This window comes from Cylas formicarius, unplaced genomic scaffold (assembly GCF_029955315.1).
Source record: "Cylas formicarius isolate icCylForm1 unplaced genomic scaffold, icCylForm1.1 PGA_scaffold_10__41_contigs__length_53128322, whole genome shotgun sequence".
Taxonomy (NCBI): Eukaryota; Metazoa; Arthropoda; class Insecta; order Coleoptera; family Brentidae; genus Cylas; species Cylas formicarius.
Genome location: NW_026844214.1, coordinates 15,481,348 through 15,501,012, shown reverse-complemented (window position 1 = coordinate 15,501,012; position 19,665 = coordinate 15,481,348). Strand labels below are relative to the sequence as shown.

At 34.6% G+C, this 19,665-nt stretch overlaps 1 protein-coding gene across 1 annotated transcript; it reads right to left on the bottom strand.

The window, feature by feature from the left end:
- Window positions 1-235: 235 nt before the first annotated feature.
- On the bottom strand, window positions 236-17,922 carry LOC132704104 (synaptic vesicle glycoprotein 2C-like). The gene is made up of 10 exons (XM_060673884.1): window positions 17,680-17,922; window positions 16,635-16,769; window positions 14,628-14,840; window positions 14,414-14,576; window positions 11,751-11,969; window positions 11,018-11,267; window positions 10,592-10,962; window positions 8,408-8,551; window positions 6,225-6,470; window positions 236-2,743 (listed from the first exon to the last, which is right to left on the bottom strand). Exons 2-10 carry the CDS (start codon window positions 16,705-16,707, stop codon window positions 2,563-2,565), a joined length of 1,860 nt encoding a protein of 619 aa, XP_060529867.1. The 5' UTR covers window positions 16,708-16,769; window positions 17,680-17,922; the 3' UTR covers window positions 236-2,562.
- Window positions 17,923-19,665: the final 1,743 nt, after the last annotated feature.

Genomic DNA, 19,665 nt, shown 5'->3' with positions numbered 1-19,665 from the left:
ACGATGAGAATTATATCTAACTTGATGCCTATACACTAAGGTGCATAAATAAAAATGGCTCACCAAATTGGCTGAAGAAAATTTAAGTTGGTTAATTAAACATAGATTTGCCATTGGAAAAAGTACTCTGAAAGTAAGGATTGATATTTCCCAACTCCGAGTTTTTTTTGAGCGACACATTATTAGAGTGACCAAAATAAAAATTCACTGGAAACGCAATATATTTAGTAAATATATTCTTCAAAAACTTTAAAAATAAACGCATTATGATTTCTTAAAAACTAAGCAATAAACTATCCCGAGATAAGGAAGCGAAATTTATTATTCACAATGTAAATAACATGGGTAAAAAATCCATCAAATATTTTTATCATCTACAGCGAGAGATTAAACCGAGAATTGACATTTCTCTTTCAACTACGAAAGGCTAAAAAACGGAATACTACTCCCTACACTAAAATGACCAATTATGCAACGCTTTCCTACTTGAAAATACTGGGTCTTCACCTGCCAGTTTCTTGGTTTATTTATCGCTGATTGCAGTTGTCAGGTGTGAATGACTAATGAAACTTATAACACTTAATAAATCGAATGGCGCTCCGCCTACATCAAAAACTTGAAGTAGAAGAGGTATATAAAGCAATATTCTACTTTTTAGCCCTCCTTACTTACAGTACCGAACATAAACAAGGCAGAAAGGGTCACTCTCTTCGGCGTTCGGCACTTTGGGAGTGTCACGAAGTGCTAAGGAAAATTCAAAGGAAAGTTGATACCTGCGTACACAGCGACCCTTCTTAAATGTGTTCTTTATGTTCAGTGGTAATAACTTAATATAAAGGTCGCGTTATGTTATTTGTTATATTAATTACACAAGGTAATGTCATTGTTGCTTTATTACTTCATTTCTTCATGTCTTCATTGATCAGATTATAATTTTAAATTTTAAACAATCTCGATTATTCACTATAATTATTAATTATTCTTTGTTCGCTGATTAATTAATTAATTAATTCATTGATTAATAAAAGACGAAAAAATAACACTACATTTTTTAAAACCAAAGCAACATTTGCAACAGCGTTTTATTATAAAACAAAATATTATTTATAAAAATGACACTCTTTCCCATCGATAGTAAGTAAATAGCTTTCATAAAACAGGTTTATCCCCTAATTTTCATGGCCTACATTATAACCTATCAGCTGTTGCTTACTATTGGAGTCCGATTTTAAATACATAAAAGTAAAAACAAAAATACCTGTTACTGTACTGTACTGTTCAGTACCCCATTAACCACCAATATTCATCTTATGAAAAAAAAATGGAATCGGTAAACCCTCGTCGTCATTAAAAATTGACATTTCTATTATTGGCAAAATGCACAATTTTCTTAATATAATTGTGTATAATAGTTAGATAAATTAAATATCGACGATATTAATAACCAAAGATCTGAAATTAACCGGGATGAAAACCTTAGCTTTTAAACCAGTTTTCATAGTTTTATAAGAAAGATAAGTTTTGTAATACTAAAACAATTTAAGGATACTTCAATACTGCTATTCTTTCAAGAACAAATAAACAACTGATTTTAGGATTGCATAATAGCTTTCAATTCATTTTACACCTGTTAGGTAACTTATAAAACAACAAATATAATATTAGCTTAGGTTTTATTGCAAGAGATATGCTATAAGACACCTAGATAAGGTTTATAACAATTAAAACTATATGTTTAAAAAACAACATAAACACGTGCATAAAAAGAAAGACTTTTGTTATATACCTTTTTATATAAATCAGTTGATGTTGATACTAATAGATACATGCTTAACAAGGGTTTCTTTTTTTGTTTTCTTTTTCTTTTTTGTATTGCTTTGAATTTTAGTTTGTGTATTGTACGGGCTTAACTGTTAACTGCATACTGAGTAATCTCCTCCTATCATATCAATAATTCATATACTGCAATTGAAGATTAAGTGAGGAAGTATAACTTCAACGCCCTTTGTGATATGTTCTTGCAATGTATTTACATTTGCATTTTATATTGCGAAAAAAAAAATTCATCACATTCATTTTCAATTTTTACCAAAATTAGGTTTTAAAGGGCTTAAAACAAGTGTGCTTCAGTTTTAGCAGGGGTAAAATATAAAATTATTGGATCAAGTTTTTATGCCAAATCAAACTAAGTTGTTGTAGGAAAGTTTTTAAGTTGGGTAATATTCATTTTATTAAGATATTATCGTCAAAGTAAAAAATTTCAGAGTGAAAGCAAAATACACAATACACAATAAAATATATTGAAAACAAAGATATAGAAAAATGTCAAGCGAAAAAGAGACGTTTTTTATTTGATGTTGCTAAACACTGTAGGTCGGTTCTATAGCCGTTATAAAACTTATTTATGGTTTATAAATGTAGGGGATTTATAAAAGTAACGTAAAAGTTTAGCGATTAATTGTTAGATTCTCAAGTTTTATACAATAGGCAATCTACGCGCAAACGTTATCATTATAAAACAAAAAAAAGTATGGTTGAGTTAAGTGGTGGACGATCGATGGTTTACAATAGCACTTTACTATTGTCCTGGATCTTTAAAGATAACAAAGCGGCGCAAAAAGCTACCGCCATTGTGACTACCGCCGCAAACAAGAGCGTCGTGTGGGCGAGAGTCCCGAATATCGGTACTGCGCAGAGCGACGCCAGATGAAATGCGCTGCGCATAAATCCATGCGCGGTGCACCTGAAACATATGCGCTCATGGTAATACATCTTATCCACAAAGTATGGGACAGGCTTAGATTTACGCGTGGAACATTAATTGTTTAATTAATTAGTGCGCAACGATAGAGCCGAACAACAAATACAAGGATGGAAAAAATTTGCTAAATTATTCTATAGGGTCATTTACAATAAAGCAGTTTGTCGCTGACCCTCGTATAATTAACCTTATAGCTTTTGACCAAACGATGCAAGTTCATTATGTAAGACAATGCAAAAATAATTTACAGCTTGAATCACCCTATCGTGTATACAGGGTGTTGCTGAAATGACAAAAGATAATCCAATGAGTGAATCTCAGAGTAGAGGACAAATGCGGAGAATACTCGATGTAGCTGTTGCAGCCATAGAATTCAATAAAGATTATGCTTGTCGTGCCATACGATCTTTCATAGTTCCAAATTTTGCACATTTGGCCTTATTAGTTCAAATATGAAAAAAAAGAATGGCACCTAATTGCCGACAGCTTTAAGTAATTATTTAAAAAAAAATAAAAAGACACTTTTCAGATGTTTAGTCATCGTAACGTGAGAATGATCAGAAATATCTTTGCTTTTTTGTCAATTTCTTACTTACGCTATTTTTTTTTTCTAATTTAACTGATACAGTAAGCGCGTAACGTAACGAACTATTCATAGTTACCTGCGGGATGGAATCTGAAGTCTTAATGTGACCAAAAAAAAAAACTCACACCATTATAACTAGAGATAAAAACATTTGAAATAAATAGGTCATAAGCCTTTTTTCAAAGACTCTTCCATAGGCTACTGTTATACTTCTTATAAAACGTCTGGATTCCTCCTGAGTCGGTTTTTGTTGAGGCGAACTAGCTAACGTTTTGCCAATCATCCTGTTGACTTCTTCAGAGCTTGACTGAAACTGGCTCGTATTTTACTCTGTACCTGCTTTTATATTATTTGACAGGGGCGGAGCTAAATGAGGAGCATAAACGCCGTCTCGGATGACTACCATATTGGTGAGACCTGAGTCGCGGTTAAGATTGTTAGGTTGCTTATATTTCTAAAGACTCTCAGATTTTTCGTTAGTCGAAGAATTGATTACATGAAAGAATTTTTTTTATGACCAGTTTCGTGATTGTATTCGGCAACTGCTGATGACTTTATTTATATTAATCTTAAGGCTCTTTCATGTTCTTTGATATTTTTCGTCCGGTCCGCATATGCATGGAATGATGTAAACCTCTGGCAGCTCAGATCTAATTTTGTCTTTGTGGTCAGTCGGATTTTTAGTGAGTAAAAGAATTGCTTACATGCAATAATTTTAGGTTTATTGAATACAATTTTGTGTCCGGTTTCATAATTGTGTTCGGCAACTGCTGATGAGTTTATTTGTCTTAGCCTAGTTGATATTTTCGTCCGGTCTCTCCAATGTATTCTTTGCCGCATTTGCATGGAATGCTGTAAACTCTTGTCGTAGCAAATGGAATTTTGTTTTTGATCGAAGATGTTGAGAGATTTGTAGACAAGTGGTAAATCTAGTTTTGACGCTATATTTATTTAGGACTTTTATTATGTGGTCAGTGATGTTTTGAATATAAAGAACGACAACAGTGGCAAGTGTGGGATTGCTATTGGAAGGTTATGGTGAAGTGTATTTTGTGATGGAACGCTTAATATCTTAGACATTTAAAGTCTATACACCCTAACATACGTTTTACCATTGAAATAGAAACTAATAACATCCCCCCATTCTTAGATATTGTTATCAATAGAAAATCAGACCTAACAATGGGTCATTGTGTTTACAGAAAACCTACACACACAGACCTTAATGCATTGTCACATCAGCATCCGGCCCAAAAATCATCGGTTATCAACTCTTTTGTTTATAGAGCCGCAAAACTATCTCAGCACGAGTCATTGAACCCAGAATCAAAACACCTTACCTCTGCTCTTCTCTCTAATAATTTACATATTTAATATATTAAGCGTTCCATAACAATATACACTTCATCATAACCTTTCAAAGACAACGAGTTCGAAAGCGACCCTACACTCGCCACTGTTGTCCTTCCTAACATTCAAAAGTTCTTAAGGAATATAACGTCAAAACCGTCAACATCTTCGATCTGTCAAAGACCAAATTCCATCTGAGCTGCAAGTAGTTTACATCATGCCATGCATATGCGGAGAGACCGGACGAAAAATATGAACTAGCTTCAAGGAACATGAAAGAGCATTAAGATTAGGATAAATGATAAATAAACTCATCAGCAGTTACCGAACACAATCACAAAACCGGCCATAATTTTTTTTTTTTTGGATAGAAATAAAATTCTTGCATGTAATTAATTCTTCTACCAACGAAAAATGCGAAAGTGTATAGAAATCTATAAGCAACTCAACATTCTTAACCGCGATTCAGGTCTCTACCTGTCAGCAATATGGGAAATAGTCATTCGAAATGGTATTTATGCCCCTCATTTAGCTCCGCCCCCTCAACCAATATAAAAGCAGGTACAGAGTAAAATGCTGGCCAGTTTCAGCCAAGCTACGAAGAAGCCAACAGGATGATTGGCGAAACGTTAGCTAGTTCTACTCAACAAAAACCGGCGCAAGAGGAATTCAGAAGTTTTATAAAAAGTAGGTCATAGGCCTTTCAATAATTATCTTTCCATTATTAAACAGTTCGGATACACTGTTTACAGGGTATCCCATAACTTATCAATAAACATGTTAAACGTGTCAAATGTTAGTCAGGAGATTAATCACTAAAAATGTACAGAGGGTCGAAAATAAAAACTAATTTTCCAACAATTGCAATAATTACAACAAAAAATATCCGATTGAAAATTAGTGTACTATTTAAATTTAATTCCTAGAGGGCGCTCTGATACATACTTATCTTATATTTTTTGTCTTCTAATGACAACGGATTCGTTTCGACTACCGATTTTTACCTTTTTAAGCTAAAACACTTTATATCGTAATTTTGGTAAAAACCTGAAAGTTCTATTTCGAATATTTTTGAAGAAATTCATGTTTTAGGAATATTGCGTTTTATGACACAAACGATTTTCTTAAAAAACTATAAAAACTGTTATAAGAGCTAAGGTTTCTTATAAATATTTTTTGCTTTATAATAAAACCTTAAACTGTGAAAAATCTTAGTTTTAGTTAGCTTTGGTTAGTTAGTTAGGTAATGTTTTATATCCGTTTTTGGAGATTACGTTTTATTATTATACGAAAACGATCTGTGCCATATCAACGATTTTAATATGTTTACCCGTTTTAATTTTTGTTTTTCAAAATTTAGTTTCACTTTTGCCACCCTATATTTTTTTAACCACTAACATTATTATTTTATTTTGGCTTCTGCATCTTGCTCTATGGCAGATGAGTTATGGGACATTCCATGATACAAATTTTCAAAATTAGCACTCTATAAATCTACTGGTCAATACTTTACACTTTTCCACTTACCTCAGGTCGCAAGGGTATGCCTCCACGACAACTAAAGTCAGCGCATTAAGACTGCATACAAGCAGTACTTTCAAAACGACCTCTACCGCTACAAAGACCATAGTGCTGTAGCCGAATAAGTGGAAAAACAGTATTCCACCCCCGGCTTGGCTGGCCAACGCTAACGTAATCACTACCGCCCTCGTTCTAGATACGGTTTCCATTGCGAAACCGTAGGAAAATAGAGTTGGAACCATAAAACTGGACCTGAATAAAATATCACCTTTCAGTTGTCTATCCTGAGCTGCCGATTAAGTGCAGACTTATATCTTTCTTGTTATTAGGGATACGAAGTCGATTAACTTAACAAAGGAGTATTCTGCATGAGGATTGCAATTCCAATTGCAATTCCAAATAAATCAAATCTTGCATCTTTTTCGTGGAACATAAAAATTTCTTCATGATATTATAATATAACATAATAATCGAATTTTTAGCACATTTATGTATTTGATTAATGGGCAATGTACATACATCCAAAATGAAAATCACAGTTTTGCTGTCAATAAACAAGCAATTTCAATTTATTATTACAACTATATATGTTATTTATAGAGGGGGTTTCAAAACACATAAATGAACGCTCAGGTGGAGATTCCTCATTCGAAAAAGGCAATAAAATGCATATAAACGTAGATCTAAAAATTCTTAGTCTCCAAGAAACGTATGAAAACTCTTCGTAGGCTACATGCTATAGTGATCATTTTTATCATTTCTTTTAGTGTTAATTTTTTAGAAGCAAGTTAGTATCAAAGGGTACAAAAAAAAGTTCATAAAAACACGTTTTGTCAATTTTCATGATTTTTATATTTTCGCAAGAAAAACAAGGCAAGAGTCAAGTAAATAATCAAAAATGCAAATTTGGCAAAAAACAGGGGGTGTTGAAAATCAAGCATTGCTGGACCTACGTTTACATGAACTTCTTTCTTTTTTAATGACGCATCTTCAGTTGGGCGTTGGCGCATGTTTCTTGAAATACCAGGTGTTTTCATTGAAAAAGTCCCAACAAACTATTAAACAAAACGCATTTGAACTTTTAGTTTAGTTTATGTTTTAAGACGGAATTTATTTTTAAGTTTAAAACAATTATACAGGAAATTTTATGATCTATGGAAAATTTGCAAACATTAAAGTTAATAGCATGAAAAATACTGCTACCTAATTTCGACATCGTCTAATGTAATGTATCGTGATTTTTTTCTTATAAAAACAGTCAAGTTTATTTTAATGAAATACACATCATAAATCTATAAACTAACTAAAACTAAAATAAATATTAAATGTAATATACAAATAACACTTTTAACATGGAACTACAGATAGTGTTGTAGCCTTAATGTCTTTTTCAAGATATTCGGTAGACTACTGAAATTGCCATATTTGATGATTTTCATTAATTCCCGATTTTTCATTTTAATGCATTACAGCTGATCGCTAGACCTAAGTCGCTAGAACAACTGTAAATGTTTGTATTTGCATAGCTCGCCATCTGTGTAAAAATCTAGAATAAAGCTGGAATAAACCTTTGGGATGCAATTTAAGCAAATTAAACGTGAATGTACAAAAGGTAAGCCCATATTTTAAACGCTAAAATGATCCGGATCGTTGAAACGCAGTTTTATGCAAAATTCAGCTACCTGGTATCTATTACACCAGAATCGAACTTGAAACATCTGGTATAAAACTCTTAGTAGTCTTCTTACAACATAATGTTAATTATAAGTCACTAAATAAACCTATATACAGAAGAACTTAGAGAAAATCTGCTGTTAATTTTTGGTATAATGTTTTAGAGTTCTAGGAACAGTCTTTTAAAATTAACGTAAGAACACTAGAACAAGAGAATTGCACTAATGAATAGCTAAAACCCTCAATGGTAATTCCTATTGTGTAAATTAACATCCGCGGTACAGATATAGGTCTAGTAGAGCGACAGATGTATCGAATTTCCCATGTTGAACAGCCCGGGTCGAGGGTAAGGCATATTTAATAAATGAATGGGTATACTATACTTGTGTTTTTAAATTTTTATTTTCACAAGAAAAGTAGAAAATTTAAAATATGGCAAGCATGTTGAATGTGAAGTATATGTGGGATGGTTAAATATTAAGTATAAAGGCTGGAACAAAACTTGATTTGCTTACCAAGCAAGGGTTTCGTCGTACAAATCTTCCAAGTAAATATTGTAATCGAAATCTACCACGCACTCGGATATCAATGATATAAAGGTGTTGTTCACCAGAACACACCCCACGAAGTTGTAGTCTCTCAGATCGGTATCGATAAACCTGCAAACAACCCCTTTCCATATTATTTTACGAAGCCTTGGCTTTTATAACAGTTTTTATAGTTTTCTTTTTTTAAACCTTTTTTATTTTTGGTTACTTCAGTTTTTTTTTGAAAAGGCTTTATAGTATCCTTAAAAAGGTTACTCTTACTTACTCTTGGGGTTTTCTAGTTTACTACGTAAACTCGTTATAAATCTTAAATCACCTAATAAATTCGACTGTAACAATTACAGAATAATAAATTTTCCATGTACATGAAAATATAAGTCCTAGAGAGAAAGATAAGACCGGTGATAGAAAATACACTACAAAAATCTCGTGGATGCAGAAAAGCTAAAGTATACAGGATCACTTATTTACACCCAAACAAATAGCTACAAAAGCAATAAATTAAGTTTGCGCACTGTAGAATAGTGGTAAGGAAATTTAATGTGGGCTATCCATACCTGACAAATGTTAAAGGAAGGAGGAAGAAGTGTTTGTCCACCATGTAGTTGTAATCTCAGGAAAAAAGAAAGATTTACAAAATAACATTTATTATCGAGCAGGTAGAGTAGAAACAGAAAAGATCGGAAAGCAGGAAAAGAAATAAATAACACAATATAAAAAACATTAAAACTATACGATGAATAAATACGTAATAAACAAAAGATTTGACGGCAGTTTTGCACACTTAATGTTAAATAAACAATTGATTGCATAATTGACATTTGAGATTTGGGCACTAACAGTTTTCAAATGGTTTTCCAGTTACTTTTAGACTTACAATGGTTATGAAAGTTTTTATAAATACCTGTTTGTATTCCTATAAGTATTCCAAAATCACGTTAGGTTTTATTGCAAGAGCAATATTGCTCTAAGACACAAAGGTTAGTTTTTTAAAAATGTACTTGGTGAACATTTAGATGTGGACATAAAAATATCTGCAAGTTAATTGCGAAACAAATGTTCATGAGATATAATTTTAATTTTCTGGTTTTTACCAAAATTGCATTTTAATTGTGATCTTTAGGAAGCGTAATAGTATATTATGCAAGTGCGGTAAACGGCATTTGACTCGCGAGTTTAGTTGACACCAGCGGAGCGAGTGTTTAATAAACGAGTGACTTAAAAGTTTACCGAACGTGTTGCATACTATACTTTTTCTACGACCGTTAGTTTTTGGTTACATTTTCGCAAAACAGCACCAATACATTCACTAACATGACCGTCAGAATTGATGAACGTCAAAATTCAAAGCGTGGGAAATATCTCCGAAAACATCCGATTGCTCCCAAATCCGTGTGGTAAAATCCCGGAAACGTCCGAAGTGGCTCGGATTCGTGGGAAACGAAACTGACGTGGTAAAGTGACGCTTCCCGCACGCTAAATTGGTGTGTAATTAGGTATTTTACAGACGGGAGTAGAAAAAATATATAACATTTTCCTAACAATGTCAAAGTAAAAATTCATTGGTATCAACTTAAAAAATAAAACGCCGTGTCCTTGGCGTTGGATATTGTAAACAAATGATATAGAAAAAAGTGAAATCAAAAGATAGATTTTTTTTGGGTGTTTAATAAACGAATGACTATAAGTTTACCAAACGTGTTGCATACTCTACTTTTTCTACGACCATTAGTTTTTGGGTACATTTTTGCAAAACAACACGAATACATTCACTGACATGACGGTCAGAATAGAGAAACGTCAAAATTGAAGCCGTGCAGTAAAATCTCGGAAAACACCCGATTGTTCCCAGACGCTTCCTGCAAACTAGATCGGAGTATAATTAGGTATTTTACAGAATGGAGTAGAAAACACTTTTTTTTCTATTATATTTATGGTTTATAAAGGTAACGGCCACTTCTTAGTTAGAAATAAATGGAGAGTAAAAGTTTTATATAGGACTAAACTTGGGTCATTCCATATAAGTGCTATAGGGGTTTTATAAGTGTAACGAAAATATTTCGAGAACAATTGATAAGTTCGGGGGTGTATAAAATCTAAACACGTAACCGTTAGAAAATGTTAGTGGTATCGAAATATACCTTCACTCACCTTGAATCCCTAATGATTGAATACTCAAAAAAGGACACCGAAGTTTTGACGTTGATAAACTCAGCCTCTTCGAAGGTGCAATTTAGAAACTCCACGTGGTTCAAGTTGATGTGTGCGAAGGTAACTCGACGGAAAAGACAATCTTTGTACTGCAGGTTCTCGATTGTTTCATTGAACGTCCCGCCGAAGCTAACGTCCTGGACAAATTTCCTGTGGGACCCGTACTCGCGTTCGCGCTCCTCCTTGATGAGCGTGGTAGAATACGTCGATATGCCCATGTAGACGAGTCCCACTAGGAGGTGCACGGTGGCCAAGAGGATGGTGATTCTGAAGCGCGCGGGCGAGAAAATTTTGAAGAAAGCCTCGCGAAACTGAAACACGTGAACGTTAGCGCTAGATTCGAGAAGCAAGACGATAAGTAGTAACTGTGGCGACGCCATCCGTTAGCAGGTTCCCGGGAGAAGTTGGAGACGTTTCTCGATATGCGCTTCTTCCCGGCAGCTCCAGTTCCGTGAGTCCATATTGGGTCCTGGTTTTGTTTAATTTGTGCAGTCTCTGGTATACTGCTAACGCCTCGACCTCTCTAGATGCTTCCAATAGGTATCTGGGCGACTCGGACGCCCACAACAATCCTATTATACATCCGATGGTCGGCAGCGCGCTCAAAATGAGAAACCTAGGACGCATAAAATTCGAAGCTGCATACTTTTGAATTTGAATTTGAAAATTTTGAGTGTTGGCGAAGAGATATTTCGAAAAGTTCCTATTTGCAGTCGCAAATATATCTACAAGAGCCGGTATGTTTGATAGGTACTGGTTGTTGACAGAAACTCAACATTTGAGTCAAATCAAAACTTTCGTGGACTAAACATAACTGGACATCTATATCGACGAAAGCAGGCTTGGTGTGTGGAAGATTACCGAAAGCGCGTGATTCGAGAATAAAGAGAAACATTTAATAAAGATTGTATCAAAATTTTCGCAGGACAGATGCGATATGCGGTTGTATGTTGGGGTTGGGAACTTTACATTGAAAACGAAAAGGGCTAGTACTAAAAAAATTAGTAGAAATCAAAGCACATCTGCTCGTCTGCTTCTGCTGTCTTGTCAATAGGATAACTTGTACATATGCATTCTATGAATTTGTTGAACGTTTTACCTATGCCAGGAGCTCCAGTGTTCCCTGTTATCGTTGACCAAGTCCTCTCCGAGGGTCGGCATAGTCGCGCGAAAAAGAACTGCGGTGTAAATCGCGCCCAGTGGCCACATCGCGTATAGAACCCCCACGTACCTGGAGCGCGTCGCCCTCGAACACGTCTCCGTCAAATATGCGAAAGATAGGGGGAACGCCCCAGCTACACCGAGTCCCGAACAAAATCTAAAAATCGAAAAGACACTAGCTGAAGGCATCGATCATAAAAATATTCACTTTTTCACTGAATGTACAATGCACGCATGCACGAATGAACAAATAAAAGAGATAGGTACGTTTTTTCAAATATTGAACGCGACCGCTAAAATTTGGATCATCTTCAAAATTATTACACCCAACGTTTGTCACATTCTGTGGGAATTTCCGTCAATATCGTCAGGTGTCTGTTTAAGTCAATTCATATCCCCATGTTTTCTCAGGATTTTGTTTTTGTATTCACGTTTTTATCTCAGTTATTAAATGAAATACGGAATTTAATGTCAAACAATAAATTTACCATATTGCAAAAGGAGTTTCATAATGTCATACCATATACTGCAAGAATAGTACAAAATTAGTTAAATGAGGTGAACATTGAGACCTTGGATAGGTGTCCACGTACTCTAGAACTTAACCCAATAGGCCATTTATGGGATCAAATGAGACGTAGCTTAGAGATCATCAACCCCGTCCTGCCTCCTTGGATGATATAAAAAACATTATCAGGAAAATATGGACTAATATCGATCAAGCACAAATGAAATGTGTAAATCATCGATGACAATCAATTATACGTAGCAGAGGAAACGCCTCATATTAGGTTTTCATTTTATTAAATTGTAATTTTAGCGTTTAGTATTTTAGATAAAGATGTGAACAAAAAAACAAAATGCATGCATTGACTTAGACAGACACTAATCAAAACTGGTTTTTCTTTAAACACTCTTCTAAAGATTTAAGTTGCAATTTTTAAAAAGTTTTCAGATTACCTACATTTTCAAGTCAATTTGGTATTTAATATTAATATTAATATTAATAAGCAAATTTTGTTGTAAAATAAATAGTGAGCTTATAGACACCCGGACAATTCATTCAGTGTTGCATTGTCGGACCTCTTGAAGCGACCTCGAATTCAGCACTTTAAAACGTTATTTTGTTGAAAACATATCATGACTTTTTTTGCAATTAAAATGCAGATCAATTTTAATTGTAAAATTTTATAGAACCATTTTTCCCAGAAATATGCTTTAAAATGAGATATTCCTTCATTTTAATATATCACAATAGTCCCCTACATAAAAGGACGCCATATTCACCAGGTTTGCTTTTTAAAAGCTTACAGTTTTATATGGGCTCGCCAGTATTATTAAACCTCTTGGAAACTTTTATATAGTTTTTAAAATTGTGCAAAACGATAGAAGTTGGGAAAACAGCACCGTAATTGACGGTCGTTCCATGACCATGAAAGGGAGGTTTCATAGTAGCATAGTATGAAAGTTTTGCGGAATTAAAGTCTAAGAGTAAAAATAATTAGGTATTTTAGGTGCACCAAAGATTTTATAGTTGGAATAACATAAAAGTTTTGGATGCAATATTTCAAAAATTAAAGTGTTATAAATCTTTAAAAACTTTTTAATTTTTCAAACAAACTTTCACAGGTCATTGTTTACACATCTCCTGCATTCCTCCTGTGTATGTTGTGAAATTTCAATTAATTTCTGAAGAAGCCAACAGGATGATTGGCGAAATGTGAGCAGCTTTCATTTATCAACCTCGTCAATTCATCAGATCGATGTACCTATTTTTTTTTAAATGACTAGTTGTGTGTTTTATCTTACATATCTATATATTTTTTGCAATAGTACAAAAAGCTGTAACGGTAACAGGTACTGAATTGACTGAACCAAAATTAATTGTATACTAGTTTGCAGAATTTAATTTTATAGTTATTAGGAAGGCTGCAAGTTGGAAAACCCGCTCATTATCATATTCATTTTGTTATTATTTTCTCTAAGAAAAATACAATCTATATATGCTACAATGTATTGCCGAGGACTAGAAAGATTCATCACACATGCACATACGAACAGGCTGACTAACCAAAGCTTAAAATGAATGGTTAGTGGTGAGCCAAACCGTGATTCTAGTGTGGCTACTCTAGTCTTGTCACAGTGGTAAAGAGCAGTGATTCTTTGAAATAGTTTAACTTTGGTCGTGGTGCTACAATACACATAGTAGTCATCTGGTCGTACTGAAAAAACTCTTCCTTGCAGCTCTACCAAATTGTGGTTTGATTTTACGGTCCGTTTTCAGCGGTACTGCCAAAATTAATAGGAACATACAGACATACGAAATGTTAGAGTTTAGATAACTGAGTACATGTACACAGTATATTCATAGTGTTTATTTAGTTAGAAATTGCAAAGCAACAGAATAAAATGTGAGTGAATGTCACTTTAAAACGGCTGGAGCAGACCGAGACTGCAACAGCGATGTAGCAGTGACAAAGTTACAGTTCGTGAAATTGGAAATCCCCCTATGACTGGCGCTCGGCACAGTATCGTCGAGGTTATTTTTAGGTTAGGTTAGGATCGTAAACTAAAAGTTCTTCTGAGGAGAGAAGGGCCCACCTGGCCGTCATAAATGTGCCGTAAGTGGGCATCACCGATGCCACCGCCGAGAACAAAGCGGAAACAGACAACGCAGCTATCAACGACCTGCGTCGACCTATGTAGTCGCCCAAAATGCCCCACGTTGTAGAGCCGGTCGCCAGCGCGAGTAACGTGATGGACACTGAAGTCAAAGAATTAAATTTTAGCTACGTAATTAACCATTATTCGTTACCGAGCCATCCTTTTTTTCTTTCCTCTATACATAAGTGCAACTCTGCGGCGGGAAGTATAAAGTTCAGCATCGTCGATTCGCCGCACTCGGATGCAAGGCCAAACCCAAGTACGACGGCGAGCAAGATTTGAGCTTTGCCGGTCGTCGCTTGAGACAACGCGTCCTCGTGAAAACCAACCAGCGCTTCCCCATTGTTCGACAGTGACGTCTCTCCTTAAGTAATATAGGTCTATATGTTTTGCTGTGCCCATATTGAAAAATCGTTTTTAAGGTAAAAATTCCGAATAATAATCTGTGATGTACTAAATAAATCGTCTAGAAGTTCAGATATAAAAGTGTTAAGGTTTAAACCCCTCATAAATAAATCCATCTTAAAAGCATTTAAAGATGTTGTTTCCTCATCGCCAATTACTATCTCTTCCTCTAAAATTGCGACTTTGGACTCCTATGGTATTGATATTAATAGAACAGAGAGAGTACAATAGGTCGTGCTGGAGGTTTATTTACGGTATTCGTCAATACAAAAGAGTGTTTTAATGGAAATTGAAAGAAAATAGAAGGGATATGCACTTCCTCGTTTGTTTTTTTGTTTTTCCGATTCAAAATCTTCTCTGTATTTTTAATGAAATTAAATCTAGGAATGACGTGCACACACTTAATCGTCGATTTCGGTGGTGTATCTCTCCTCCTCGAATGTTCATTTACCGATTTCTCTCTGATTTTAAAGTTCGAAACATTCGCCCTTTTAGACATAGTGTTAAAAATTACCTGTTGGCGTTGTAATGGTCTAGTATTAGCCATATCTGAATAATAATGTCTTAATAATCCTCATTTGTTATACCCATATAATAAAAACAGCGTAAAAATGAGTAAACTGCCGTAAAAATGCCGCATCCAAACTTATTACCGAATTGTCAGCGACCATGTTGTTATTGAATGTCGCAAAATCATAAGTTTCAATGTTATCGACATAGGCAATATCTCTAGTAGCTACGGATCTTTTGCAACAAGATCCGTAAATATCAACAAACCCTGTCATTTTTATGTCAACCAGAAGTGGAACCACGTTTCATGCGAAAACGTTAAAAGTGAAAATTGACTAAGAATATCCCATATGGATATTAAATCGTATTGAGGCCGTAAATGCGGTAAAATTGTATACTTGTGCAACTATGAGGTGTGAGAAAGTTGCGGCAGCAGTCTTAACGGTTCAACTTACGGGTCAAATATACGAAGGTTTATGATTAAGCGCAATAAACTGACGTGGCTCTGTTATAAGTTCTTGTGGTATGTGTGTGAAATAATACGAGAACAGCATCGCACGATGTAATCCATTTATATCTTATTTAAAATGTAATATGGAAGCCGGTGTTTTGTTGAAAGCGAATCATATAGTTACTAGAGATATAGATGCTCCGCCTATACCGACAAAACAGGAATATATGGCGCAACAATGAAATTCTTTTTAAGATCTATTCAACATGCGCATGCGCGAGATTGAAAATCTCGATTTGGACCAATGACCGTGTGACATTCAATAACCAATATGGCCGATCTCGTTAAATGTTCTGTCGGTAAGCTGCAAATACATTGTTAAAGTGTGTTAGATAGGTTTAATGTTCAGGATGATTGTAATTGAATGTTTTTTTATTGATATCCAACAATCGAGGAATTTGTTTGGTGTTTGGATTTGAAACCAGTAAGCTTTTCTTTTAATGTTGCACACTCGGATAAATCTATAAATCGCACAAAATAGCGGGCGATACCAAACAAACTATTTTTTAAAGACATATATATATAAATATAAACCAAGCAACGCAAATATGAGACTCCTAAATTTTGTACTGCCTTAATATTTTTGTAGTTTTAATTGGAATGCTCAGCATATTGTTTAAATTTTCCTTATCCCTACCTATTCGTAAGGCAACTAATCAAAAAACGTTCTGATGTGATTGCATAATATGTTGATATTGTTTTTATATATAATGTTTTGCGAAAATTGCATACTTTCAGGCTCCAATTCATTTTGCGTCTGTTCCGGAGGCGGGACTAGGCACGCTGATTCCTCGCACATCTTCATTCCTCGATGTTAGCGATTGTTAATATCCTGGCTTTGCTTACTCCAGACCTAATGTTTGTCATCTGTAACGAATTTGCCACCGCACTATTTCCAGGTTCCGTATGGTGTTTCTCAAAGTATATCGTCTTGACTTTTGACGGACTCTCCTCCAAAAAATAATTACCACCTTTTTCAAAGAAACTTCCACAGGCTGCTGTAATACTATTTACAAATCGTTTGGTTTCCTTTTGCTTCAGTTGTTGATGATCCTGTTAAGAGATTTCTATAGATTCTTGGATTTTTCTTTGGTAAGAAAATTGAAATTCTGCGATATAATCCATTCTTCCATAAATCCATAGAAATGTCTAAACAAACAAACAATCTTAACCGAGTTTCAGGTTGTTTCTTCAGGGACAATGTTGAATAACCCGTTTTACCCTATGTTTCGAAAAAAATTACATGCAAAACAAATTGTGTATGAAAAAAAAGTTTTTTTTTTAATATCACCGTCTGGACGGTAGTGAACAAGATATAGTAAGAATTTGAATAAACTGAATTAAAAGCTAGGAACTCAAACACCCTTCAAAAACTTATTTCAAAAATGGGATTTCAATACCGCAAATAGGCAAAGAACAAGTGGAATCGCACAGATTGCACAATTGGAGATTTAAATAACTTCAGGAAATTAAAAAGTGTGGATCCGAAAGCAGGTGAAAAGGTTCGATAGACATATAATATTTAACCCTTATATTTTTAAAACACTTTAAAAGACCACCCAGGGTGCTCCGGTCAGATGTTTGCAGATTATTTCGATAATTACCGTCAAAAGTCAAGATGATATATTTTGAAATAAAATATTCGTACGTAGTTAAGGCATATTGAGTCTATTTTGAACGGGAAACATAAATATAATTTGTGCTTTTCGAATCTGTCGAGAGAACTCCGTAAGAAAATAATTAAGAAAATAAATTTAACCGCAGTCTATTTGCTTACCTGATTGATAGAATTGAAAATAGAGCCAAAATACACAATTTTATCATTATTAACCGAACGAGTTTTTTGATATTAAAATGTGCGGTCAAAATTAAAGCGGAAATCCATATAGTTTACTTCCATCGATACTGTAACATTATAATGTGAAACGTAAAGATTATTTCTGACTCGCGAAACTTTTGGGGTTATTGTTTGCAGTTTAATCAGATTGCAAGGTATAGCACACAATATACCGGCTTCAGTTATATTGATCAACCCCCATAAATACCTTGCCAAAAAATCAATAACAAACTGTCTCTTCTATCCTTTAGGCATATGTAAGTGTTTGGTTTGAGTATTTTAAGTAAAAGCTGTTATTAATTTTCGTTTGCCAAAATAATGGATTAAACTCAGAAAAAAACTAATCAAAACTGTTTGCCTTCATCTCCATATTTATCTAGCTTTTGGTCATAAAATACTAAGCTTATTAGTTGATTTTACTCATGACGGGTAGGTATGTACTATAGATAAGCAAAGTAGTGTAGATAATGACTATTTATAAAACAAAATAAAATAAAAATATATCAAAATTACTGCTTGAATATTGTGGCATTTGCCAAAACAGAAACTTTTCGCACAGCCTCTGTGAAGTCGACCTAAATTGGCTCAGGCGTGATAGAAAAGTGACGCAAATTTTCCAAAAGGTAAGTAATGAGGATTGTCGTTATTTGGAGACATTTGTAGGATGTGAAATATGAGCAGGAATAGATGAAGGGCAGCAAGCGAGACAGTGCTCCAGAGACAGAGAAACGGGCAGCATCCATCTAGGAATACCAGCGATTGGGACCGGGATCATTGCTGTGTTTGTGATGGGCCCCGTGTAGCAGTTCGAGGGCTACATGTGGGACACCCCCATTCGGCCAACTTTCTCTCAATCACGACTTGTGATTATGTACATATATTATTGTATTGTACATCAAACTTTTTTTTTAATCCTCTAGTTCCTCTGTGACATCTCTTGCTAAACCATAAAAAACTAATTGAACTAATTACTTGCAACAAACAACAGTAGATGACGCGCAGCAGGCGATGGTGACATCATCTCCTCTTAAATTATAAAACGATTAAGTTGCGGTCAGCCTCGATAGATAGGACGCGTAGACTGTAGACAGTCGCCAAAAGCCAACACATATCTTCATTTTTTTTAAATTAATTATTTCAAAAAATTATTATCCAAAATAGACATCTTTTATTTAAAAACAATTTATTTAGTTACCATGTTATTTAAAAATTTAAATACTAGAACACAAGTTACAGAAGAAAAAGTGACTTAAAAGCCACTAAACAGATTTCCTATTTATATTACTCACACCAAAAAATTGAAAACAGTTTGAATTTCAGGTAACGAGTTATCTTCGCACTCCGAGTCTTTACAAAATAAGGGTTTTTAGTTATACTATATTATTTGATATTTTAACAGAGAAAAATGTATAAAACTAGAATTTAATCACCGTCTCTCTACACTCCGTCATTACTTAATAAGAGAACGCAGAATGAAATTTGTTGGGTTGGTTCATAGATAACATCTTCGTAGTCAATATCAAGTCGAAAAAGCTTTTATTTATTTAAGAGCATTACACACGGCGGTTTAACCTCCGCTCGCTCGTAGCAGAATCCGTTGTATTCGTCCCAGAAACCTTGATAACGGTCTTTTTTCGTGTGATTCTGTTTTGGAAGTGTTTGGTGTTCGTCTTTAAGCGTTTAAGCTTGCCGACACCACTGTTTTAACCGTTCACGTCGATATGAAAGCCTGATGGTCCGTGGTGGAGGCGAGGGAATGCCGGCTTTTTTGGTATCGGTCAAAAGTGTTTTTTGCTAGCTGAGCGAATATTGGTTATATTTCTTCTTTTTACGTGTTAATCTATTACTAAAACCGATAATCCTCGACGGAAGTCGGCACTGTGCAAATGATCCTACCAGTCTTGCCCAATAGTAATTGTGAAATGC

Bases quoted from the DNA above. Each gene is read 5' to 3' on its own strand.
- LOC132704104 (XM_060673884.1), bottom strand. From the start codon at position 16,707: ATGAAGATGTGCGAGGAATCAGCGTGCCTAGTCCCGCCTCCGGAACAG. The intron at 8,552-10,591 runs GTGAGTGAAGGT...GGTTGTTTGCAG, and splicing joins TCAATCATTAGGGATTCAAG to GTTTATCGATACCGATCTGA. The intron at 2,744-6,224 runs GTAAGTGGAAAA...CATATGTTTCAG, and splicing joins GCATACCCTTGCGACCTGAG to GTGCACCGCGCATGGATTTA.